General features: G+C 39.1%; 3 protein-coding genes across 7 annotated transcripts in view; all 3 read left to right on the top strand.

Moving 5' to 3' along the window:
- Positions 1-18: 18 nt before the first annotated feature.
- Positions 19-10315, top strand: LOC5519217 (L-aminoadipate-semialdehyde dehydrogenase-phosphopantetheinyl transferase). 3 transcript variants are annotated; one of them, XM_032364095.2, is made up of 11 exons: positions 19-227; positions 313-402; positions 703-765; positions 1112-1168; positions 1274-1313; positions 1807-1839; positions 1977-2098; positions 2422-2520; positions 2634-2717; positions 3356-3414; positions 10108-10315. In XM_032364095.2, exons 1-11 carry the CDS (start codon positions 159-161, stop codon positions 10232-10234), a joined length of 843 nt encoding a protein of 280 aa, XP_032219986.2. In that variant the 5' UTR covers positions 19-158; the 3' UTR covers positions 10235-10315. The 3 variants fall into 3 exon arrangements, with proteins under 3 accessions (XP_032219986.2, XP_032219985.2, XP_032219987.2); XM_032364094.2 differs by having other exon boundaries at positions 667-765; XM_032364096.2 differs by lacking the exon at positions 703-765.
- A 1105-nt stretch (positions 10316-11420) lies between these two features.
- LOC5519218 (translation initiation factor IF-3) lies at positions 11421-16296 on the top strand. The gene is made up of 2 exons (XM_001639066.3): positions 11421-12387; positions 16170-16296. Exons 1-2 carry the CDS (start codon positions 11556-11558, stop codon positions 16274-16276), a joined length of 939 nt encoding a protein of 312 aa, XP_001639116.3. The 5' UTR covers positions 11421-11555; the 3' UTR covers positions 16277-16296.
- A 1809-nt stretch (positions 16297-18105) lies between these two features.
- The window catches only part of LOC5519284 (fibrillin-2), a 69338-nt gene continuing 62434 nt past the window's right edge, over positions 18106-25009 (top strand). For 2 of the 3 annotated variants that reach the window (XM_032364101.2, XM_032364099.2), the window contains exons 1-4: positions 18107-18274; positions 18533-18630; positions 18945-19081; positions 24741-24752. In XM_032364101.2, the coding sequence (XP_032219992.2) occupies positions 18558-18630; positions 18945-19081; positions 24741-24752 (222 nt within the window). In that variant the 5' untranslated portion in view covers positions 18107-18274; positions 18533-18557. Of the gene's footprint in view, positions 18275-18532; positions 18631-18944; positions 19082-24740; positions 24753-25009 lie in introns of all 3 variants that reach the window. The other variant, XM_032364097.2, reaches the window with a different exon arrangement.

Below are 25009 nucleotides of genomic sequence, written 5' to 3'. Positions count from 1 at the left end.
ACGGCAAATGTACTTCAAAGGAGGGTATTTCTTGGAACCAAACAGCGATTTATATTGAATCGAATAAACACGAAGGATATTGCTTGTCTGTAATGGCAACGGAAAGTGAGTCGGAAAAAGACGGGGAAAAATGTCCCATGTAAGATGCCTTTGCTCTAATGCGTCTAAGCAAGATGGAAGGAATTCGCTGGGCATTTAGATCCGAGGCATGGAGACCAACCAAGCAGGTCAATTGTGAATGTTGTTTTGATATATACAGTATTTTCTTTCTTACTTTAAGTAACTGACTCTTCTGAAATCATGATCAAACAGGAATGGCTTCTAGCTCTCTCCTTAGTGCAAAAGGAGGAAAAAGAACGGGTGATGAGATTTGTCTTTAAGAAAGACGCCAAATCATCTTTGGTAAGCGTATTTAAACATTATCTCTCTTTCTTAGAAGGGGGGGGGGGGGGGTGGTATTCATCATACCTGCAGAAAATCTCAAGGCTCGCGAATTTTTTTGGGGGGCTGGGCGGTGGTAGAGATTTTCTTTTTAAAAGATGAATATAGCAGATGAAATACAATATGCTAGGCAGACTTGAATTGCCTAATTTTTCGATAATAAGTTTTGGGGACACATGCTTCCTGCCACAGCCCTGCCTTATTTGAATCAAAATGTGATCTCAGATTGGTCGACTTTTATTAAGAAAAGCAATTGCACAGATGTTAGCTGTACCCTACCATGATTTGCAGTTGGCTCGCACAGAGAAAGGAAAGCCATTTCTGGTGAGAAAAACATCACAGCTTTTTAGGGGATTTCATAATGAATATGAATGAAGAACCCAGAGGTTTTTTTCACCTTGTAATAACAATAACTTCCTGTGGATCCTTTTAAATATTATTGCCACCAATAATAAATGACTCTTGTCATTATTATTATGATTATTATTATTGTCCCTTTTTGTCAGATTCTTTAGTTATTTTATTTGGTGGTATATTGCCCAATGGCTTCTTCCAAAGTATTGAGGAACAGGGTGGAGTAAGGATGTGAGGAAATGGTCACACCCTATGTTTTTTTTTTGAAATTTTTTAGATCATTTGAAAAGCTAATCCTTTTCCATGGTATTAACAGGTAAATAAAATCACAGATGACAGACTGAAGAACTTTAGCTTTAATGTATCCCATCAGGTACTGTGGATAGTGTTTTGTCATAGGGTCATCTTGCCATCATAGATTGAGTATCCATGTTATAAAATGAGAACTAATCTGGGTTCATAATTATTTTTTCAAAAGGGGGATTTCACTGTTCTTGCAGCAGAGCCGTGTTGTCAAGGTAGGATAATAGCTAATTTTAATAGCTACTTTACTCTTTGAGTAAAATATTGGCTGTAACAATGCCACTTATACTTATTTGACATAGTGAACCATTCCTTCAGCTCTAAAGGGCAAGCATTGTTTGTCTATAGCCAGGATTTTAAGCAGGGTGGTTCACTTATCGATTCAGCCTGCTGTCATGTACTTCTTGTTCACAGTTTTACTCATTTTTCTTCTCATTAAAGCATATACCCTCCAAGTTAGGTGGCAGTTTAAGGTCCAAACTGGCTATGGTCCTACCTATATCGCATTGAAGAATTTAAATAGAATCAAAAAGCCCAAACTGTCGCGATCTCCTACCAGAACAATGAATACAATACACCAAAAACTGGAAATCGACTCTGCCAAATTTTCGTCTTTAATAAGACTTCTTCAGTATTGAAGAATTTAAATATATCAAAATCCCTAGATATAATTTTATATTAAGTATATTTTAATGCCTTTTCTTCTAGTTGGTGTTGATGTCATGAAGACAACTTATCCAGGTTGGTGTTCTGCTAAACAAAGATGGCCTTCCCCTGGATAGTTGTTAGAGATTTTTTATCTACTGTAATAATGTGTTGCATCTGATTATGGAGAAAAGAGATTGTGATCTTTGAAAAGTGTTACCTCAATTTAACAGGTGGAACAGATGTGCAGGGATTTTTTCACCTCATGAGAAAGCAATTCACCCCAAGAGAATGGAGAACAGTCAATTCTCAGCCCACAGAGTGGACCCAATTACAGATGTTCTACAGACACTGGGTAGGTTGAATCTTTGAATAATCCCTAAGGGATATTAGTATGGAGTGTCCCTTTCCTCCAGCTAGCAGCCTCACATGCTCTGGCCCTGTAAGGGGTGTAACCATCCTCACACCAAGGAAGAGGGGTATCCTTTTTTCTAGGGCTCACCTTGCCACACTCTTCTGTATGTGCACAAGTCAGAAAAATATTTACTGGAATTTTTCTGTATAGAGTTTTTTTGTTCATCATATTTTTCTTTGTCAGCCTTTTATTGATACTGCTATTTTTTGTCATTACTTCTGAAGAGGGAGGAAAAAACCTCTTAAACTGTTTTGTCTTTGCAGTGCTTAAAAGAAAGCTATGTTAAAGCAGTTGGTGTTGGCATAGGGCATGACCTGCAAGCAGTGGAATTCAACTTACCAACTCGACTTTTATCTACTGAGGTATGTGAAATACTAGCTGTCTCTGACAAATGTAAAAAAGGTAGCATTCCTCCTCATGGATAGACCTCTGTGCAGTCTTTAACATATTTCTTCGTGGTGTCTTTTATTGCCAGGAGATTACTTGTGATAGTCAGCTTTATCTGAAGGGATCAATTTCCCATGATTGGAGCTTCCAAGAAACAAAACTGGATGAAGAGGTATGATTTAAAAAAAGCAAGTTCTGATGGCAAATACTGTGTTTAAATCTTTATTTTGAAATATTTATCAAGAAGTAAGATTGGTAGCACCCTCCTCCATCCCTCCCTTCCTGCATCGACCGTGGTGATGCATCTTGGTGACAGGGATAACAAGTCTTCTTCGTTTTGCTCTTGCTGTATACATCTTGAATGATTATTTTAAACAGATGCACTTTTATTTCAGACCCTATTAGATCACTGACCCCCTTAAGCAATATTCTGCCTAATGTTTCTTCAGGCGTGGATACAGGGGGTGGATATCCACCCCGCCCCTTTTTTAAGTAAAAAAAATTGAAAAGTCACTTTGTTTGAAGAGAGTAAATGTCAGAGGGGCGGGAGATACTGTCCATTTTCCTTCGCCTGCTTGACTTTGCTGATGCAACAAATCCAATTCAGTATTGTATGATCTATGTAGTGGCCTTCCAAGAACCACTTGATCAGTTATAAGCTGTTTAACTGGCCATTATACACCCCACATTTTGAAACCCTGGATCTGACCCTGTTCTTTTCATCTTTTTTTCAATCCCAGAGGATACCATTTGTTGAATTTGCACCTTTTCTATTTTTTCATTTCCTTACTCCATACCTCTTACTTCAAGCACCAAGTTGCGGTTGCTTTGGGTGCACTGGATGCTAATATCTCCAAACATCAGAACAGGTAGAGTATATATTTATTACCTAACAAAGTAAAGTTTTCAGGGGAATACACAGCCTAGTCTCAGGCGTTCTTATCGAGTTTCCTGTGGTTGGGTTTCCTGTGGATGGTAAGAGTTGTGACGTCACAGGAAACCATCTCCCCTCACTGTGGGTGAGCTCGTCCCAGACCCCATGGTTCATCTCCGAACACAGGAAACCCAGTGTAATGATTTGCGGTCTTTATTTAATCAATTTATTGGGTATAATTGTCAGGATGTAGCATTGTGTGTTGATGCGAGCGCATGTAGTCGAGAGAGAGAATTAAGTTTCATATTACAATAATATTGCGTGATTAATCAGTAATTATAAAAAATGTTCTGACTGTTCCAACATGCAAACCGTTCCATATAAGTTTTATTCCAATCCGAATAATAATGGTCATCTAAACAAATCTGTCAGGTGGTTTGACGATCCTTCCACTGCGTGTGACCGTTGCTCCGGGAGGCTTGTTACAGGGTGGCTTATCAGCAGTTATCTTTGGTTCTTGGGGAGCAGGTTGCGACTGGTCCGCGTCAGCGTTGCTGTTAGGTGTTGCTGGTGGGACACTTCTGAGGTGCAGTCTGTTGCGCCTAAGTTCTCCTCCTGTAGCTGTTGTTAGTCGGTAGGATCTTGGCACGTCCTGGAGCTTCTCCGTAATGACTGCTGGCTTCCATTGCATCGTCTTGTGATCTAGAACGGTCACAGGCTGTCCTGTGTGGAGTCGCGGTAGTGGTTTCGTGTGGCGGTCGTAATAGTGTTTCTGAATTTCCTGTCGATATTTCAGTCGTGTCGTCACTGTCGCTTGGTCGTGGTATGTTGCGTGGTAGATTGTCCTGTAGTTTCCCGCCCAATAGGAGTTCAGCAGGCGATGGTAACTTAGGCAGAGGAGTGCGATGTTCAGGTCTGCGTTGGTTTCTCGCGCTTTTATGAGAGCGTTCTCGACAAGTTTGACTTTGCTCTCGATGAATCCGTTACTACGTGAGTGTTTCGGCGAGCTTGGTATGTGTTGGAATCCGTATTCCTTTGCGAAGTCGTCGAATTCTTCACTTGTGTATTGTGATCCGCTGTCGGATCTGACTACAGTAGGAATTCCGTGTTCGGCAAACACTTGTTTCATGGCGTCGATCACAGATTTACTCTTGCAGTTGACCTGGGGCATCTTCCTCACGAATGGGTATTTTGAGTAATAATCAGAGATTAGCAGAAACTCCGAGTTGTCGATATGGAAGAGATCTGACGCGATGGTGTGTCACGGTCGTGGTGGTATTTCTGATTGGATCAGAGGCTCTTTGCATTGCGCAGGTTGGTATTTCTGACATGCGGTACAGGATTGTGTAAGCTTATCTATGTCCTGGTTTAGATTTCTCCAGAAGACAGATTTTCTCGCGCGGAACTTTGTTTTCTCATCTCCTTGGTGGGCGGAGTGAAGCTTTGCGAGAATCTCGCCCTGGAGGGCTGATGGAATTATGATGCGATTGCCCTTTAGTAGGATCCCATCGTCAATAGAGAACTCGTCGCGGTATGACCAGTAGGCTTTTACTGTAGGCGGCACTTGCTGGATTGTTTCTGGCCATCCGTCATATACGGGTCTTTTTCAGTGCATGGAGCTCATCGTCGAGGTTCGTTAGGTGGGTAATACGAGTGAGCATATTGTCGCTGAACTGGGTGCATACTTGATGAATCTGCACGTCCATGCCTTTGATGGGTTGTTTCTCTTCGGGTAAGAGACTTGATAGTGCGTCCGCGATGTGCATGTCCTTGCCAGGTATGTATTTGATTGTGAAATCATACGGTTGAAGTCTCAGGAGCATTCTTTGCAGCCTTGGCGGTGCGGATGTAAGGTGTTTGGTATGTATGGATTCCAGCGGCTTGTGGTCTGAATAAACTGTGAACGAGTGTCCAAACAGGTATGTATGGAAGCATCCATACACTACAGCCAATAGCTCTCGCTCGATGTTTGCATATCGGGTCTCGGCGTCTGTTAGGCTCTTGCTTGCGAATGCCACTGGTGTCCCTTCTCGTAGTAGAGTTGCTCCTATACCTTTGATAGAGGCATCGACCTGAAGGACTATTTCCTTTGATTTGTCGAAATATGTAAGTGATACCTCGTCACTGATTGACTTCTTTATGCGGTCGAATGCTACCTGGTATTCGGGTGGATCCCATGTAAAGTGTCAGTAGTTCTCTCAAGGCAGCTGTGAGAGTGCTCAGGTTGGGGATAAATCGGCCCATGTATGTTGCCAGCCCAAGAAATGTTTGTAGTTCCTTGCGGTTCGTTGAATTCTCTGCATCTGTTGCAGTACCGATACTTTACAAGGGTCGGGTTTGACTCCTTCTTCTCCACAGATGACTCCGAAGAACTTGATTTCTTGCTTTTTGATAAAGCACTTTTCGTGGTTCAGCTTGAGACCGGTTTTGATGCATCTGTCGATCATCCCGTGAAGGTTCTCGTCGTGTTCCTTGGCGGTCTTTCCGAACACGACTCGTCGGCGGAATCGTTGCCGATTCCTACGACTCGTTGGCATCCCTCGAACGTCTGGTCGATTTTCGCCTGGAATACATCTTGTGACATTCGTAAGCCAAATGGCATCCGCGTGTACCGATATCTGCCGAATGGTGAATTAAATGTCGTCAGATAGCTCGACTCTTCGTCAAGAAGTACGTACCAATAGCCGCTTCTGGCGTCGAGAATCGAAAAGTATTTCGCGCCGGATAGTTTCGGGAGGAATTCCTCGAGTGTAGGAGTGACGTGGTGCTCACGTTTGATGGCTTGGTTCAGATCTTTTGGGTCCAGGCAGATCCGGAGCCTGCCGTTTGGCTTTCGTCTATACACAAGAATGTTGACCCATGCTGTTGGTTCGCCTTCCCGTACCTTTTCTATTATGCCTTGTTCAACCATGTCATCCAGCTCTTGCTTGATGTCATCCTTCAAGCTGATGGCCACTCGACGTGGCGGGTGGATGACAGGTGTGACGTTAGCATCAAGGGTAATATTGTATACCCCCTGAAACTTGCCTATTCCGTCAAAGCACTGCGGGTACTGATTGACAAGGTGTTCGCGATCACGTATGGGTTCCTGTGCAGAGGTGTGAGCGGTATTCCCAGTTGGAGGGTCAGCGCGCCTGTGTCAAGTTTCGCCTTTAGTCGTGTGTCTTGTTTGCTTGCGCTTGGCAATGTTATTCCTAGTGTTAAAAAGGCTTCGTTTTGCGTTTCATTCGGACCAATGGCGTCGATATTTATCGTTTCAAACACCAGGCTTTCGAAATCATTGTCTTCCGCTTCGAGTGCGAAGACACGCCCCTTCCCCTGAGCCCTTTGCCGATTTTGGCGCGGTTTCCCTGATGCCGGTTTTCTACCGAAATTATTAGGGTTTCGGGGCTTGTTTTGCGCTTCCTGAGATTTTTGCCTACAAACCCTGCTCCAGTGATTTAATTTGGATCAGTTATTACAGACTGAGCCATTTTTTCGGCTCATGCTCCGAACCACAGTTTCCGCATTTCTTATTCTTGGTTCCGGTTCAGGATTTTCATTTAGTTTCATGAACGTTTATTTGTGGCTCGCTATGAAGCTGTGCAACATGTTCTGAAGTAGCTTCATAAGTTGTTCACGAGTTGTTCGATAAAACGCTCGTTTATTTCGTCCTGGTCACGAAACTTACACTTTGCGGCCTGATTCCTGCATCGGGTCATAAAATCATCGGTTGTTTCGCTGGGTAATTGTTTGAACTGTTGCAATTGATATCTCGCAATTCTAAAATTTGTTCTGGGGGCCAAATGCTTCTCAAACCTTTCCCAAATCTTCTTAGGTTTAATGTTATCACCCTCGGTTTCCCAGACAAAACTATTATAAATGTCTACCCCCTTACGGCCTATCCACAATAAGAGGTACAAAGCTCTCTCGGTATCCGGTTTTTTGGAGAATGGCCCGTCAAAAACTAGGTTGCAATATTGTTTGAACCTTCTAAATTCATCTGGGATGTCTTTGGCTTCCCAGTTCATGTTGGGAGGCGTAAACCCATCGTTTGCACTAATTCTCGCAGTAAAAATACTAGACAACACAAGCATGAGTTTGGCACAATGAGAAGTTTATTGAAAGATAATACACTAAAAATGGTGAAAGCTGTACTGAAAACAACCAATAGACTTCTCAGCCCACTGTTAGGTGGGAGGGTGGGAAAGGAAAATAGACTATAATATATAGACATCCGTCAAAAGGTCCAGCTACCGTTCGGGCCCTGAGGTCGTCCCGTAAATACGAAGAAACGGCCGGTTCAAATGGCATGGCTCCGGCGTGATTACCGGCACCGTCGCCTACCGAAAACCCATGAACAACATAGTCATAATTCACTGGAAAACCGAATTCCAAGAGATCGCATAATTGCGCGTCCTGATAACAACAAAGCTTTTCTCGCCAAACTGGAACCCGTAAATTAGAAATCACCGGTACCCGAGCTCCTCGATAATTAGGCAGCCCGTCCCGTATGACCGTCTCATGTAGTCCAATGAAATGACCGGAAGAAAAACAAGATGGTTCAGAGTCATGTGGTCCAAAGTCTTGCACGATGTCACTAATCTCTGAGTCCTGATAAAAACTTACTGAATCCTGGCAAAATTCCTGATAAAGTCCTGAGTCTTGAGAAAGTCCTGAGTCTTGAAAAAGTCCTGAGTCCTGATAAAGTCCTGAGTCCGGCATAATTCCAAGGTCACGGTCCAGCACGTGAGAACACGAATAATCCTCAGCTAAAGTATAAGCGCCCTGAAAGCCATAATCCGTGATTGAAGGTGAACGATCCTTGTCGAGTCAGGCCTGAGAACCGACATTTGCTGGGCCTTTCTCCTTCTTAAGAGGGCACTCGGGTGAGGACTCTACGTGCCGCATAACAGTCTTGTTCGTTGTCAAACACGCTGCGCAGATGTGCTGCTGGGACTCCCCTTGATTAATCCCGAATGGTCTCCTCCCTCTGCACAGCGACCGCGGTTGAACTCCCGGCAAAACAACGCGGGCTTTTGCCCCTAACCCATCGCCTTCCTCGACTGCGCACGATCCGCCTTTGCGCGCCCTAGAAAAACACACTGCTCAATGTGCCCGAACGAATCCTGAAAGGATAGTTGACCTCGTTCGGTTTCCACTAGAACAGCCGCATGGAAATCGCGCACTGCTGCCCACTCAAATTGTAAGGCCAAATACATGAGCCTCGGTAAATGGGCTATCCGAGCCTTTTTTTCTTGGGATGAAAGGCGAGCCCTCAACAATATGTTAGAGTAACCCGCTACGAATTCCTTTAATGTAAGATCGTCGTACTTCACGTCTTTGGCTACATAGCTAAGATTAAGCTCGCTGTACGGCCAAACCTGCGGCGAGACAACGCGAGAAGAGACTTTTGCCATTTTACCGGACTTAAGCTTGCGCGACTGTTCACCTATTCTTCGCCGTCTCTCTGAATGCTCGTCGTCCGACGTTTCGTCGCTCGAGTCGCTTGAGCAACCACTGCTCTCTGCGCCTACCCGCCATATTGCGCCTCACTTTTTTCTCAATGTTCGCTACTGAACGCAGGTCCTTGATCGTGAAGTCGGACTTGACCGCTCTCATTTCCTTCCGCGCGGAGCGAGAAGATGGCGATCCGGCTAGCTCTTCCAGTCGGCGGTTCTCCTCAAGCAGGCTCTCGACCTGCCGGGAAAGCTCCAGGATGTCGCTTTGTGTCACCTTGGGCTTTTTTATCCCACCAACGGCCAGGGTCTTCGGTCTAGCGCCTTGTTCTGCGGTCTTTGCTTTAAGAGTCCTAGGCTCCTTGCCGACCCGCCCCCGAATTCAAAATCTAAATCATCTAAACCAGCGTCCAAAGCCGCGTAATTGACTGGAGCGAGGTCACGGAGTCCGCTTCTTCTAGATGTGGCACCACTTTCTTTCTTTGTAAAGAAAAGGAAAATAGACTATAATATATAGACGCGTTAACTCAAAGTCCGTTCGCTAGCACTAGCTTGAACATAAAAGACAATATCTGATTACAGTGTGAATAGTACAGTACCAGGTACCAGCCTCACTGCCATAAAAGGAAGCGCGAATTAAAGATTTTAATCTAGTTATCAAAATAGCCCGATTATGTTACGGTTCGATTACACAATACGTTTTCGCTATTCTTTGTCTTTATTCTTCTTTTGCCACTTACCGGCTTGCTGTGCGCTCTTGTTGATGTTCTATCCCACTTCTTGGCACCATGTAATGATTTGCAGTCTTTATTTAATCAATATATTGGGTATAATTGTCAGGCTGTAGCATTGTGTGTTGATGCGAGCGCATGTAGTCAAGAGAGAGAGAATTTTAATTAAATTATTTACTTATTATTATTATTAAATTATTTTATTTAATTAAATTAATTACTCAAAAGTTTCATATTACAATAATATTGCGTGATTAATCTCTAACGATTTAGTTCTATATTACTAGTGTGAGCGAAGCGTTGCATAATATCATGACACCCAGTAAGAATGCCTGCGACAAGGCTGGGGAATACATTTAACCCAGCTTATTTCAGGCTTATTCCCATCTGTTTGATTGGTATTGTGTGTTTCATTTTATTCACACCTTTCAATCTTTGGTTTGGGCTTTGGGTTTATCTTTGTAGTCACTTATTTCCTTTACTAGTAGCTTGGTTATTATTTACTTCCTCTTTTTATAGGAAATCTGCACCATCATTTCAACAACTTAACTTCAAAGAAGTAATATGCACAGGGATCCCATGGCAGGAGTCAGATGAAAAGGACTGGGATGTATACCTCCAGAAAAAGGAAACTTTTAAACAATAGAACCCAACTGAGGGGGGGGGGGGAAGGGGTATATTACAGGGGTCCATCAGACCTTAAAAAGTTAATACCTCCCAAAATAACCAAATATAGAAACTTACAGCTACAGTAAATGTTGAAAAATTCGCGACAGGAAAATTCGCGAACACGGAAAATTTGTAGTCAAGTCTTAGACCCCAAAGTTTTTTGGACCCCCCCCCCCCCCCAAATACTACTAATTTACCAATATATATACAAAATAACTACAAAATACCCGCTGATGGTTTAATTTGCGGATTTAACCCTTGGACCCCAAGAATTTTCCAAAAAACTTTCTCCAGTAACAGTTTTGCAATGAAGCAAGTGCACCTTTCATTATAAGTTGGATAGGAATGGTGTTTCTATCCCTAATGTAGGGATAAGTTTGAACCCTCCAATAACTAACAAATTTTTTATATTCCCTTCTAAAACAATATTTCAAGAATTATTAAATAATATTCTTGTAAATAAGATTATTTGCTTATTCTTTTAGAATCAAAAATAATATTTTTTAAATGTTGATTTAGAGTTATTTAAGAGTTGTGGTGTGGGCTGCAAAGGTTTGGTTTGTGGATCTGCCATCTTTTGTGTAGCTCTCAGTTGGTTTATTCTGAAATCATTGTTATCGATTTCCTAATAAACCCACTGAAGGGCCAGCTAGCAGGCTATCTTTTGTGAATCACACAGACTGCAAGATTTGAAGAGAAAATCTAGTGAATTCACAGATTCTGAAATCTGCCTGATCTATGTAAAAATCAACTTTGTAGTGTGTTTGTACTTACCAGATAAACATGTTCTTCTGTACTTGCAAATTTTAATGAAAAAGAGGAGGGAAGTAACGAAGCGTTTGGTTCAGTTCTTTGATGATTTTTACTCCTTGCTAAAAGATTTTAAAATAAGCGCCTCTTGCATATAAGCAGCAGTAAGCGCCTCACCTAAGAGGCTCTAAGAATCACGTGACTTTTGGGGTGGCAAATAAAACACAAAAAATTGTTGCGCCCATCACGCCAGAGAGCGATGACACAATAATATATTTCAATAAAAGAAAGCCCTTACTGACAAAAAAAAACTCCTGGCTGACTCGTTAGTGCTTAATTAGTTGCTTTTTGTTGTTGTTACTTAGAGCAGGTCACCTTTTACGATTATTTGAAAAATTCTTGTGCTGGGTTTCCTGTGGAAAGGAGAGCAGGGACTCGGTCAAACCGAAAAAGTCGAACGAGTGACTTGATCCAGCATAGAAACGCGGGAAAGTAGGGTTATATTTTCTGAATACACTGTTATCGCACACATCGAATAGTATGAGGTGATGGAAAAAACGCTAGGCATCGTGAGGTACAGGATTCAATTCTTTACCAAGTCTTTTTGTGGACAACGAGCTGGGGTGGCCGCCATTTTGAAATCACAGTCAAGTGCGTCTTGTCTGCTTCAACAAACTACGCGGGCAGTTTCCACTCGAGAACTTACTCCACCTATAAGACTACTGAGGAAGGATCTGTCGATATTTGCTGGATTGTCTTATTTGAGTGCTAAACAGGTTATTGTCCGATCTCTTAAGAATGGAGAACAGCAGAGAGCATTCCTGTCTCTTGGTGGAACAGTCTGCAGTAGAAGTCTGCATGAGCAGCCGAGAAACGAAAAGATTAGAGCAAGAACTGTTGTTCTTATAGACGAAGATGGTAACAAACTTGCGACTATACCCCTGCAACAGGCTTTGCAGGCTGCAAAGGATAAACAACTCGAATTGGTAGAGTTACAAAACCAGAAGGGCACCAGAGCTGCTGTGTGCCGAATGTATTCCAGGAAAACTTTGTACGATGCAGAGAAGAAACACAAGCATTCTCCACAAGGCAACAAGGTAAAGGAGCTTACCATTACAGGCCATATAGCACCACAAGATCTGCAATGGAAAACCAAAAAAATACATGGTTTCCTGGAACATGGTTTTTCTGTGAAACTCTCGATTTCCAGGAAGCCTTATCATAAGATAAGTGATGAAGAAAAGCTAGAGATTGTGAAAAAAGTTGTTGATGGTGTCAAAGAGGTTGGAGTGTTGGACGGCCAGCCAAAATCTGTTGGATCCTTGGTGTTGAGGTGCACCCTGAAACCAGTCAGTCAACAGTCCAAGGCGCAAACACAAGGTGATGGTTCTGAGACTGCATAAGTAGCTCTATGGGCTCTAGCAAGCTGATAGGCTAGTGTAGTGGTGGTGTCTTCCTAGAACATTAACAGTGTTTGTAAACACTATCTCCTTTCCACCTCTCCATGCCTATAGGTTTGTTAAAGATTTTAAGATCAGTGTTACATAAAACAATTATCTGTCAACCTCAACCTAGCTTTCCAAATTCCCTCCCACTTTTCTTGACTTCATCCTATTTTAGTAAAGCCCACAACTGTATTTAGAATATGAAAAAGTGGTGATTTATACGTAAAACATGTTAGGGGGTATTGGTGGGCTGCTTACCACAAAGCAATCTAAAAAATGAGAGAAGCTCTAAAAGAGAAAAATAGTAAAATAGTATAAAATGAAAAAGATGAACACAGGAGAAGACTGGTGAAAACATAAAATGAAATTAATAGGTAACCATCTAAAAGTAAGCATTACTGCAAAGCTCCCATGCTTCCCAGTCAGAGATACTGTAATCTTCATACCCCAAGAGTTTTTTCTTTTGGTAGTAAATGGATACAGGATACATATAATATGTCTCACATTTTATTTCCAAATAAATAAACACAGAATGAACTGCCCCCATCTCACCAAAGAACAACGAAAAATACTGTAAAGCCTTTCTGAGAAAAATCTTTCTTGCTTTATTCGTTAGTGCTAAATAATTTGCTTTTTGTTGTTGCTATTTTGCCACTTAAAGCCTGAGCGTGGGCAAATATGCCACCCAATAAGTCATGTGATCTCTTAGCGCAAGTCTCCTATTGATACAGTTCAAACCACCTCTATATGCAATTGTACGGATTGTGTCGATTATCTGTGCTGCGTCTCTTTTCTCTCCCATTTTCGTTGTTTTTTTTTTTGTCAGCAAGAGATACCCCGTGGAAAGCTGCTATATGCTATAAGCAGCTGCTTCCGAGCCCAAACACTTTTGCATGACAGAGTTTAGTGTCTGTGGTGAGGAATTACAAATTACAGCATCAGGTGACAAGAAGTCAGAAGAAGAAATTGTGATTTGTGTAAAATTAAAAATAATTCTTGTTAAAACAATAATGCAAGGGTAGTATAATTATTCATTTTCTTTGTGGCTTATTATCTCACAAGTTTTAGTTTTTAGTAGAATACAGAGTTTTTATCGCTTCACAACACAGTAAAAAATAATACCCGTCCCACAAAGTAAGTGAATCACTACTTTAGACCTAACCCTTTCAAGTGTCCCAGTGTCACCTCCTTTTGAAATCTATGGGATAATAGCTTTCTTGATAATGGGTAGAAGGTGAGAATCAATTATCATGATCATATGGGTTAGTATGCTTTGCTGTGAACACGTTAAGAAACAAGTAAAAGCTTCTAATCTTTGCTATGAACAAAACCAAGTAAAAGCTGCTATGCTTTGCTATGGACATGTTAAAGAAACAAGTAAAAGCTGCTACGCATCGCTCTGGGTGCTGAAAAAGACACAAAAGACTTCACTGCCTTTAAACTTAGAAAACACTTAGTTGAATCTCTTGTGATATCAAAACTCTGCTATTGTGACACTGTTTTTAATCTTTTACCTGAATACATCTTGATCGTTTACAGCACACCCAGTTTGCGGCCACCAGTTTTGTGTTGATATGTCAACAGCAAATCAGACCTTCTAAATCTTGGATGGCTACCTTTACATGAATTAAGAGATGACTCACTACTTAGAAACACTTTTAGAGCTATGTACTCTTTTAACTGGCCTTCTTACTTGAAACTTGAAATAGCTAGACCTACCCGAAACTTATAATCTTCTGCAGCCACCAGATTAGTTACTCTACCCCTAGCGAACACCTTCCAGCACTCATGAGCAAAACTGTTTAACTCATTACCAGCCCCCATTAGGAACTGTACTGACTAAAGCATTTCTGTAACCTTTGCAAGAATTTTCTTAAAGACCGAGCGTAAATCTATAGATACCATGCATATATGTACATAAAATACATAGTGTAGATAGGCAAATAGGTAACGCTACTCATAAGGTTTTTAGTTATATTTTCATACCAGATGAGCCTTTTATAAGTGGATACGCTGGTAATAAACCATTATTATTATTATTTTTATTATTATTGTTATTATTATTATTATTTTTATTTTTATTTTTATTATTATTACTATTATTATTATTATTATTATTATTATTATTATTATTATTATTATTATTAGCTTTATTTAGGTCTAGACGGTTTGCTATAGTTTATCAAAAAATATAGACAATCAGACGTTATCCGAATATTTGATAAAACTTCATTGTGATTTACATCAAAAAGGACACGCAGAGTCAGCCCTTGGTAAGCTGCTAGCCTGGGCCCCCTGTGTTAAGGGCTATTATATATATATATTTTTAACTCATGAATGCTTGCAAAGCATTTACGAGTTATTGGAGGGACTTCTGTGTCACTCGATCGTCAGATCGTTGGATCGATCATCCGTAAACTTTTTGTGGTCTTTCTGTGCTTTCGAAACACAGCAATTTTTAGATCTTCCTGTAAACTTCCGGTGACCAACTACCGGTTAAAGTTAAGTACTATAAAAGAGCAAGAGAGCAAGATGTAAGAGAACGAATCCCCCGTATTAGGGTATGTTCCAATGATGACGTCCGTGAAAGCTATTTTTAGAACAAGCAGTTATTTTTAGATACGCCTCTGATTGGTTAGCGCTCACGTTTCTAGCAACATGAGTCAAACGCGCGATCACATCTTGAGCGATGTGAACCGGCAGAGGTTGTTATGGAAATCTTTTTGACCAAAAAACCATCCTTTTTTACAAACGCTGTGAAAATGATCTTCCATAGCGTACGCTGGATCCAATCAACCGTTTCTCGGACAATGAAATGCATAGAGTGCGTGATTTTAGGCTCGGGGATCAATTTCCCCAGTAAAAATTTTCACGGCTGATTCGCAAATTATAAGTAAAACAACAATCAATCATAAATCTGTGTTTACAACTTACAGTTCTCTTCCAATTCCCTTTTAATGAAAACGATACATCCAGAACTTAATACCATTATATTCACACCGATATTGTGGTAATTAAGGCAGGTATTTCACAAATAAAAGATTTCAAGTCTCCATAATGAAGTAAATCTTATTCCGGTGACAAGGGTTTCTTGAGTGACATGATTTCTGAACATTTGCGTGAAGAATTCAACATCTAAAAATATTGTAAATCAAAGAAAAATAAAGGCCTTCTTGTATTTAAATACATAACATAGACTGAAAATGCCTAAGTTTTTCATCTCACCGTATTGAAGAGAAAAAAAAAAATTTAGGAGTCGGCCTGATGCATTTTGAATGAACTCCAAACTCGCAGTTTCCCCGACGTCTTCCCGTTCAATATTTATGTAACATTTAGATAACTTAACATTAGATAACTTAACAGATACCAGGACACCATCCTACAAGTAGCATTGTAATCATGAGCTATGAGAAGCAGCTAAAAGGATAAAAACAGGTAGCGAACGAAGTCAAGAAGTGCAGAGGGAAAAAATTGGGAAAATGTACTATAGCTCGCGCTAATCAATAACCAAATATGGCGCGATGAACCATATATGGATGCTATGATTGACAAGCTCGCGCAATCTAAAAATAGCTTTCATGGACGTTATCATGGGCCACGGGGATTCGTTCTCTTATATCATGGTCTCTTGAAAAGAGCCATGTCATCGACCTGTGACCGCTACGGCCATTACATGATATAGCCATAAAGTATATATAACCTAGTTTTTTTTTACAGAAAAGTCTTCGATGTGGGTTGAGCGTGCGCATGCGCCTTCGTCACTGACGTCAATCGATCTTCTACGGTTCAGTCCAATTCAAGTTGTTAGTTTACAAAACAAGTAAAATGCTAGCAAAGCTTTTAATTCTCCTTCTTCTAGTACTTGAAGATTCGCATCTCTGGGTTTTCGCATTATTTGTTTGAATTTTTGCTGAAAGAGTGATTTTGTGCTGAAAGGGTGGATAGCCAAAGCTGCGACTTTTAAAGTCAGAGAAACACAAGGGAAAAGCCTCTGTTAGCAGGGCCTTTCTTTGCAGGGCAATAAAAGAAAGCCTCTGTTTGCAGGTAAAAAAAAAATAGTATGGACTTTCATAAGTTTTTTCCATAATTCTTTTTTTATAAATTAAGTGCTAAATATCAAACAAAACTCGTTCAAGCACGCTTATTCATCAAGAAACGATCAATAACGATTTTGCGAATTTCTAGAATGTTGACATGCTTAAAATACATATGACTGTAGCTTGATTAATATTATGTCGGGTATTTAACTTCTGTTTCCGGAGAGAATAGGGCGAAATTTGACATGCTAGCAAAAGCAGTTCGAACGGTGAGATACCAATTAGGATAAAAACTAATTTTACTCATAGGTTACTTCGGCAATGCCTCGGTGGTATAGTTGTTCTGTCGTTTGTCTAAGACGTCAGAGACCGGAGGTTCGATCCCTACTTGTGACGTCTAATTGTTTTTTCCTTTTTTTCTTTACTTTTTATGATAATAATAAATAATCAAACTGTTCTTGGTGTTTCATCACATCGAAAAGAAAGGAAATTGTTATGTACTCCCAGCATCTTGGATGTGTTCATCCTTTGTTCAAAATTAATCCTGCATATGTTTTTTTTTTTGCACACAAGAAAATAACTAGAAAAACAAATTTGCATTCACGAGTTGCCTCACAGAGCCCTTTGATTTATTTCGTCTAGTGGGGGGTTTGTCAACGCCTTCAACACAAAGCAGTATATTTTAATTGTACCTTGTTAATATTGCTTCGGTTTTTCTAGCTGAAAAAAAAATGTGCGTCAGATTTCTTTAAATTGGCCCCAGTTTTTTTTTTTTTTAATGCTAGCGCAAAAACTGGTATTCGAATATTTTAAGATATCTTTTGAGACGTAAAATGTCTGGGTTCGAAAATCCCAGGAGACTGATTTAAAAGCTTCCAATATTTCAGCCGCTTGTGATTTTAAATGTTTACACAACTTCCCTTCCGAGAATATATTTGGTAGAATATGGTCTTTGGGTACCCCCTTTTGTTAATAAATTATCCCAATTTTATTTCCTTCAATAAGACATTGTTCGATTTTGAAGAGGTAAATAATTAATCAGTATGCTTGGTCTAAATAGACCATTGATTGTAATCATATAGTACCCAAATTAAATATTAACTAAAATAGCAGCAAGAACAATGGATGCATTTGTGTTATCGACACAAAACATGCCCGACGATCTCTAAATATTGTTATAACGTGAAACGAATTAAATTGTTTTTACAAAAAATAAATTATATAATGACTATTCATTGAAATCCAATCCTCAGGATCTCGCAAGTGTGTAACATACATGACAATCTTATTCGAGTAGAAGATTTATTTGATACACATTTGTCACAATACTTTAAAACACTTGAACTAAATACCCGCTCGTGGGTTAAACTTATTATCTATTGATGAGCTAGTTCTGTAGTGTGTCCTTAAAGGACGTGTTAATTGGCCGCCCGCCGGCAAATAGCGAGGCAGTGTAATATGAGCTTGATATACCTCGCGAAATCTTCAGATAGCCGCTGTAACAGGTGCAGTGTCTAGCAAATGCTAAGAGAATTCCTTGGGCAAAGAAATTAGCCTTAATTTTCGTTTGCATAACCGGGCAGTTTCCTTTTCGTTTTTTAAACATTTTTTTTAAAAGAAAGTGTGGATGGGCAAAGAAAGGAGTGAGACGACTGTCTTGAGATTACGTGAGAGTTTTGAGAAATTGCATAACAACCCTTTCGTCGTAGCGTCGAACTTTGTTTAGGATAGGAAAGACGTGTTTGCTGCTCAATCCTGAAGACATTTGCCCTTTTCTTGTAAAAGGTAAGCAATCTTCATAATAAAAGAAGGCCTTTTTACTTTACCGAAAAAGTTAGAAAAGGTTTTATAAAACGTTTATAAAGAATTATACTATCCTTTCTTTCCCTTAAGAATTATACTATCTTTGATAAGCACAAAACTTTCACAAAGTTTCAAAGAACGCTCTTTTTTCACATAAATTATCCTTTAAGGTTCTACTAACATTCGTATTACTATTGAATACAAACGATGCATGTGACTGTCTCTGCTTCGGATTTTTAGCAGGAATAGAATAACAGCTTTAGTCATGGTTACAACACCAATGAAAATTAAGGTGCTTCTGCTGCTAATATGGATATTAATCTCGTCTCATAGCGCAGGTATGTGGATAAGGCGTAGTATTTTCTTTTATTTCCGAGTGAATAATCGTTCATCTAAAGTCGATGTTATTTAGTAAGGCAAAAAATTGAATGACGTAATATTTATTCATCGTTTATACCAGTTGAAGAGGTGAAATCGGGTAAAAAAGCGGCGAAAAATTTTTTTTAAAATTATTTCCATCTCATTCTAAAAATATAGTAATTCAGATAAATTTGGTTTCAATTAAGATGGTAAAGATTTCTTTAAACTTTTTACCCTTATTTAAGCAAAACAAATATTTGTTGGAGTTTGTTCCTCTATTTACAACATTCAGACGCAAACTGCGGAGGAAATGTGCCAGAATGGTCCGCGACAATCCAGTCGCCAAATTACGCCAACAACCTGGACTGCTACTGGTTGCTCTCTGTGTCGGATGGTAGCATTATCAGCCTGAGTTTCTCCTACTTTAATGTAAGGCCGCATCTTTTTAAGTGACTTTGATTTAGATATTAATATTCCTAGTCAGATTAATTCAAAATACTACTCCCCCCATGAATTTCACTCGTCTTATGAGCTTTCAAATTTATCAGACAAATCGCTCTCACTTCTTCATTGTAATATAAGAAGTATTTCAAAAAACTTTGATAAATTACAAGATATGCTTTCTACTTTAAATCATCCTTTTAAGTTAATTGCTCTATCTGAAACCTGGCATTCTGACTGTAGAGAGCATATTGCTAATTGTTCTCTCCCAGGTTTTACTTATATATCGAAACCGACTAAATTTTCAGTTGGGGGAGTAGGTTTATTTATAGCTGATTCTTTTAATTTCATTTTGAGGGAGGACTTATCCATTTCAAATGATCAACAAGAATCTTTATGGGTTGAAATACAAAATAATAAGGGTAGCAAAAACATATTATGTGGAGTTATTTACCGCCATCCAAATAGTTCTCTTGACCCCTTTTTAGAACATTCCTATAAAACCATGGACAAAATCAGTAAGGAGGGAAAGCTCTGCCTTTTTTCAGGTGACATAAATTTGAATTTATTAAATTCAGACTCCCACCAACAAACAGGGGAATTTCTTAATACTTTATTTTCATATTCTTTTCAGCCACATATCTTGCAACCTACTAGAATAACTGATCATTCGGCCACGCTCATAGACAATATATTTTTTAACTCGCTCGAACATAAAACTTGTAGTGGCAATATTGTTTATCCCTTAACAGATCATCTTCCCAATTTTCTGACAATAGATTCAATTAATATCAATGTCTCAAAAAATGACTTCTACCAAAGGGACTATTCTAGGTTGGATCAGGAAGCTTTAATTAATGATTTTAGCCAAATTGATTGGTCTTTACAGTTTTATGGTATGGATAATGTTAACGATATTTTTTCCTGTTTTCTTGCTAAGTCTAATGAAATAATTAATTCCCATGTTCCAATGAAAAAACTTTCTAGAAAAGAAATTAAATTCAAAGCAAAACCTTGGATATCCAAGGGCATCAGAACTTCGATTAATTATAAGAACAGGCTCTATAGGAAGTTTATTAAATCTAGAAATCAATATCATTTTGAAAAATACAAAATCTATAGAAATAAATTGAACCATTTAATAGCAATAAGTAAGAGAAAATACTATGAAAAGTACTTTAATTTTAACAAATCTAACATAAAAAATATCTGGAAAGGGATAAAAGAAATTGTCGTGCTAAAGCCTAAGGCTCATTTCACACCTTCAAAAATTGTATCTTCTAATAAGGTTTTAACCAATGTAAATGAGATAGCAAATGAGTTCAATTACTTCTTTGCTAATGTTGGCAGAAATATCAGCAACAATATTCCAAAAGTAAACACTTTATTTTCAGAATTTCTTCCAACAGCTAATTCTAACAGCTTTCTTCTAGCTCCCACATCTACAGAGGAAATTAGAAGTATAATCTTAGGAATTAAATCAGGTAAAGCTTGTGGTTCTTATAGCATTCCAATTACAGTTCTTAAAATACTAAGCTCTATTATTTCAAGGCCTCTGGAGATATTATACAATCTGTCCTTTTCTTCTGGCATTGTACCTGATGCCTTCAAAATTGCACGTGTCATACCTATTTACAAATCAGGCTCTCATTTTGACACTTCTAATTTTAGACCAATATCATTATTATCTATTTTTAATCAGTTACTTGAAAGGTTAATGTATAACAGAGTGATAAAATTTCTAGACAAATACGATATTTTGTACAAAAATCAATTTGGCTTTCGAGCCAATCATTCTACAGAACATGCTCTTCTGCTTATTACCGATAAAATCCAAAGATCAATTGAGGGTGGTCAATACTCTTGTGGCATATTTCTTGATTTTAGCAAAGCTTTTGATACTGTTGATCATAAAATATTATTAGCAAAACTTTATTCATACGGCATCCGTGGCATAGCTTATGAATGGTTTGTTTCCTACTTATCAAACAGGCAACAGTTTGTTTCTATTGGTAATGTGTCATCTGCACCACTACCAATAACATGTGGAGTGCCTCAAGGTTCAGTACTTGGTCCACTTCTCTTTCTTCTGTACATTAATGATTTTAATAACTGCTCCAACTTATTTGACTTTCATTTATTTGCTGATGATGCCAATTTATTTTGTGCCGATTCTTCATTGACATCCTTAGAGACCAAAGTAAACACAGATCTGTATAATATAAATCGTTGGCTTTGTGCAAATAAATTGGCTTTGAACATCAGTAAAACTAATTTTGTCATTTTTCGACCAGCACAAAAGAGGCTGGCTAGTTCTATTTCTTTATCAATCAATAATAATACCATTAAACAAAAAAATAATATCAAATATCTTGGTGTAGTTATTGACTCCTTTCTTAACTGGAAGGAGCACATTAACCAGTTAAGTAAGAAAATCTCCAGAGGTGTCGGAATAATAGCAAAGCTGCGTTACTATGTATCACCAACAATTCTCACTCAGCTATATTATTCTCTAATTTATCCATTTCTTACTTATGGTGCTATTATTTGGGGCAACACATATGAATCAACAATCAAGCCTCTTTTTATTTTACAGAAGAAAGCTGTTAGAATCATAACTTTCTCATCTTACATTGAACATACTTCTCCTATCTTTAGAAAACTAAATATCTTGAAATCTCCTGATCTAATCTATTACTTAAACACAATATTTATGTACAAATTTAATTTGAATCTACTTCCAACTCCTTTTGATTCTTTTTTTACTACGGTTGCTTCAAGGCACAAATATAATACAAGACTGGCTTCTAAATCATCGTACTGCCTCCCTTTACCTCGAACTAATTATGGAAAGTTTAATATTCGTTTTAAAGGTGCCTCAATTTGGAATAACATCAAAGAACCTACCAAAACCATGCGTTTGCCTAGCTTCAAGGCTGCAATAAAGACCTCAATCCTTGAAAATTATTAGCCTCTATCTAGTTTTTTTGTTTTATTGCATTTTATTTTGCTGCTGCTTTCATGTATTTTGTATTCGTGCCTTGTACGTCCTTGCTATACGCTCCATTTAATTGAACTATTTTGTGCTGCCTAGCCAGATTAGCTTTTTAGTTACTTCTAGGCAGCCAATACCCAAAATCTGTAATTATTATTTATTTTCTTACTGTAATTTCTGTGTGTGGTATAAATAAAGTTATATTGTTGTTTGTTGTTGTTGTTGTTATCTTGACCAACATTTATTGCTTTCAAAGTATAAGTAGGCGCGTACACAGGGCGGGTGCGCACGCTCCCTTTGCACCCCTTTAGCGGCCAAAAAAGGGGTCATCTCTTATGAAGGAATCCTAAATGTTTTTTTTCCATATGATACCTATGACTACGCACCTCCCCCCCACCTTAGCCAATGCTGCCTACGCGCCTGATATACCCTCCATCCTCCGTCTTATACTCTGTTTTATTAGGAACGGACTATAACAAAATGGGAGAGGGGGTGGGTCTTCAAGCTACACTAGCCCGAGTTTCAGGCGATTTTATTTTTCAAAAGTCGGAGAGGTAAAACAAAACTACGCTTGACACAAATACTAAACGCAACGCCCGCCGCCCCTTTTCGGGCCGCTTTCAAAATACATCGGCTGTCAAATTGTCCCACATAAATGACGCGCGTGGTAGCACAATCAAATGCCCAAATCAAATTATCAACAGCATTTATGTAAAGCAAAATTACATGGTGTTATATGCAAGGTTAGTAGTTTTAGTAACGACGAACCTCGGTGAGGTAACTATGTAAAATGATTTCAATGCTTTCAAAAACCTGATAGGAAAACGCAAAGATAGTTCACGGCGCAAGAGATTTACAGTTTACGTATTTGACTGCAGATCCACACATCAGATCAAACCAAATTACTACAGGATATTAACATCACCAATTTACTAAACAGGGTTTTTCGTCTACATAGAAAAACCTCTTCTTGAACACAAATTTCATTGACAAGCTCACTCGATCAACTCGCGGGAAGTACCGCAAACAATGCCAATAATTTTTCGCTCTCACAGACAAATTTATTGAATATTCGGCACCTGGTTCCTGGTCTATCTAAGAATTTGATAACTACTACTATTGATATCCGTAGTATTAAGGCAGCTTCTACGGCATCCATATTTCCAGCGCCTTTGTAGATCTTAGCATCGAAAAATGATACCGATGAGATACCGGCTTGGGCAAGATATTTGTATATGCCGCTAAGGGCCAGTCAGAGCGCGCATTTTTATGTGCACAACATGAAAGTTTTACAGTATTTGTATCAGGCCCTCTTTTTATTGTTTCCCGGTATATACTCCATAGGGAACGATAAAAGGGCCTGACACTCGGGCACTTATTTGTTTCAGGGTTTTTATTATATTGACCCTCCCCACCCCCTTCACTTTTCCAATTGTCCGTCCCTTAGCCCATAATGTCATTGTATAAGCCTTTCTTTAAACTGCGTGCCTTACTGTACCCTACCTATTCCATTATACACGTGAATGTACTTGAAAGTTCGACCCTAGCCCTTTTTTTTTCTTGAACTTTTATATAATCAAGATGAAATTATTTAGAAAAATATAGAATGAAATGACTCAATCTAACTTTACCCTGACCTGACACGATTGGGCCATCTTGGTTTTGGCTAGCCTGAAATATACCGTTATGGTTCGAATTAGCGCCCGGGCGCTTATTTAATTTTTCGGGTCTTTTGGGGGTGCTTATTGGGGAGGGGACGCTTATTGGAGAGGGGGTGCTTATTTCATTTCGGCGGTAAGTACCAGCTTCTGAATCGATTAAGAACAAAAATTTGCTCACATAGTTATAAAGAAGTTGAAGTTATAATAAATAGACCGTGTTGTAATGTGAAGATGTCAATGAGAGCTAAAAAAATTAAGATTTACACCATCCAAGTGGTGCTTTTGTTGGGATATTTTTAGTGGGAGAAGAGGGGGCGCTTGTTTAAAGGAGGGCGCTCTTTCGAATTATTACGGTATTTGTCTTTTCACGATCGAAAGGAACATGGCTGATTACTTTGCATGCGTAAAGCCCTGTTAAAACTGCGCTAATACTGGAAGACAACGTAAACGAAGTAAGCGAACAGCCTTTGGCAGCCGCCATTTTGTCATTCTTACACTTGGTACTTACCAAGTGTGAAAAAGCATCCGTTTCCATCGGCTGATTTGGGAAAATCAATCTGATATTTTAGTTTGGGGTTGGTAAATAAAGTGTTAAACTTTGTTTTAGATCGTTATTTCGAGATTTTAGCACATTATGTGCTTTCCAATATTAAAATAAAAACATTAACAAAGGCGTGGCTGACAAGGGCACTTTAAGTGTCCGCGTCCTTCTCTCTATGAATTTCCTTTGCTAGTGACAAATTACCTTAGCAGCGCATGATTTGGCCTCATCTACCCTGATCTAATATGGCCACTTTAACGAGGAGGGAGATACCGGGTAAACCTTGTTGTCTGTGATAACTTTGCTAATGATGTTATCTCTGTTCATGCTATCGATACTGGTGATTGACAACCGTTCTTGACGACTAACGATGATACCAATAAAATGCTATCTCCACCTATATGATGTCACGCATTGCCAACGACTTGGATGAATACCCATTCTCAACAGCTTGCCAACTCGGTATGTAGAGATAATTCCTATCATGTCAATTTGGCCAAGAGACGAGTTTATGTTTAACAAGGGCATACAACGAGCACCCCATCCCGAAACACGTTAAAATGGCATATTTAGTCGTTTTAATATGTTATGATGCCTAAAATATCCATTTTAAAAGTTGCTGGGGAAAAATATATGTTCCTTTTTTCCACCATCCCTTTTTTTTTCCAAGCCAGTGGTTATTCATTTTAGCACATGAATAATTGCCTGTATAACCGATC

Source organism: Nematostella vectensis, chromosome 10 (assembly GCF_932526225.1).
Source record: "Nematostella vectensis chromosome 10, jaNemVect1.1, whole genome shotgun sequence".
Lineage (NCBI taxonomy): Eukaryota > Metazoa > Cnidaria > Anthozoa > Actiniaria > Edwardsiidae > Nematostella > Nematostella vectensis.
Note: the sequence above shows the minus strand (reverse complement) of the source record. Positions and strands in the feature narration are given on the sequence as shown.

Coding starts and splice junctions, on each gene's coding strand:
- LOC5519217 (XM_032364094.2), top strand. CDS start 159: ATGCGTCTAAGCAAGATGGAAGGAATTCGCTGGGCATTTAGATCCGAG. Junction 228..312: donor CATGGAGACCAACCAAGCAG/GTCAATTGTGAA, acceptor ATGATCAAACAG/GAATGGCTTCTAGCTCTCTC. Junction 1,314..1,806: donor AGCAGAGCCGTGTTGTCAAG/GTAGGATAATAG, acceptor CTTTTCTTCTAG/TTGGTGTTGATGTCATGAAG.
- LOC5519218 (XM_001639066.3), top strand. CDS start 11,556: ATGGAAAAAACGCTAGGCATCGTGAGGTACAGGATTCAATTCTTTACC. Junction 12,388..16,169: donor GTCCAAGGCGCAAACACAAG/GTGATGGTTCTG, acceptor TTTTTTTTACAG/AAAAGTCTTCGATGTGGGTT.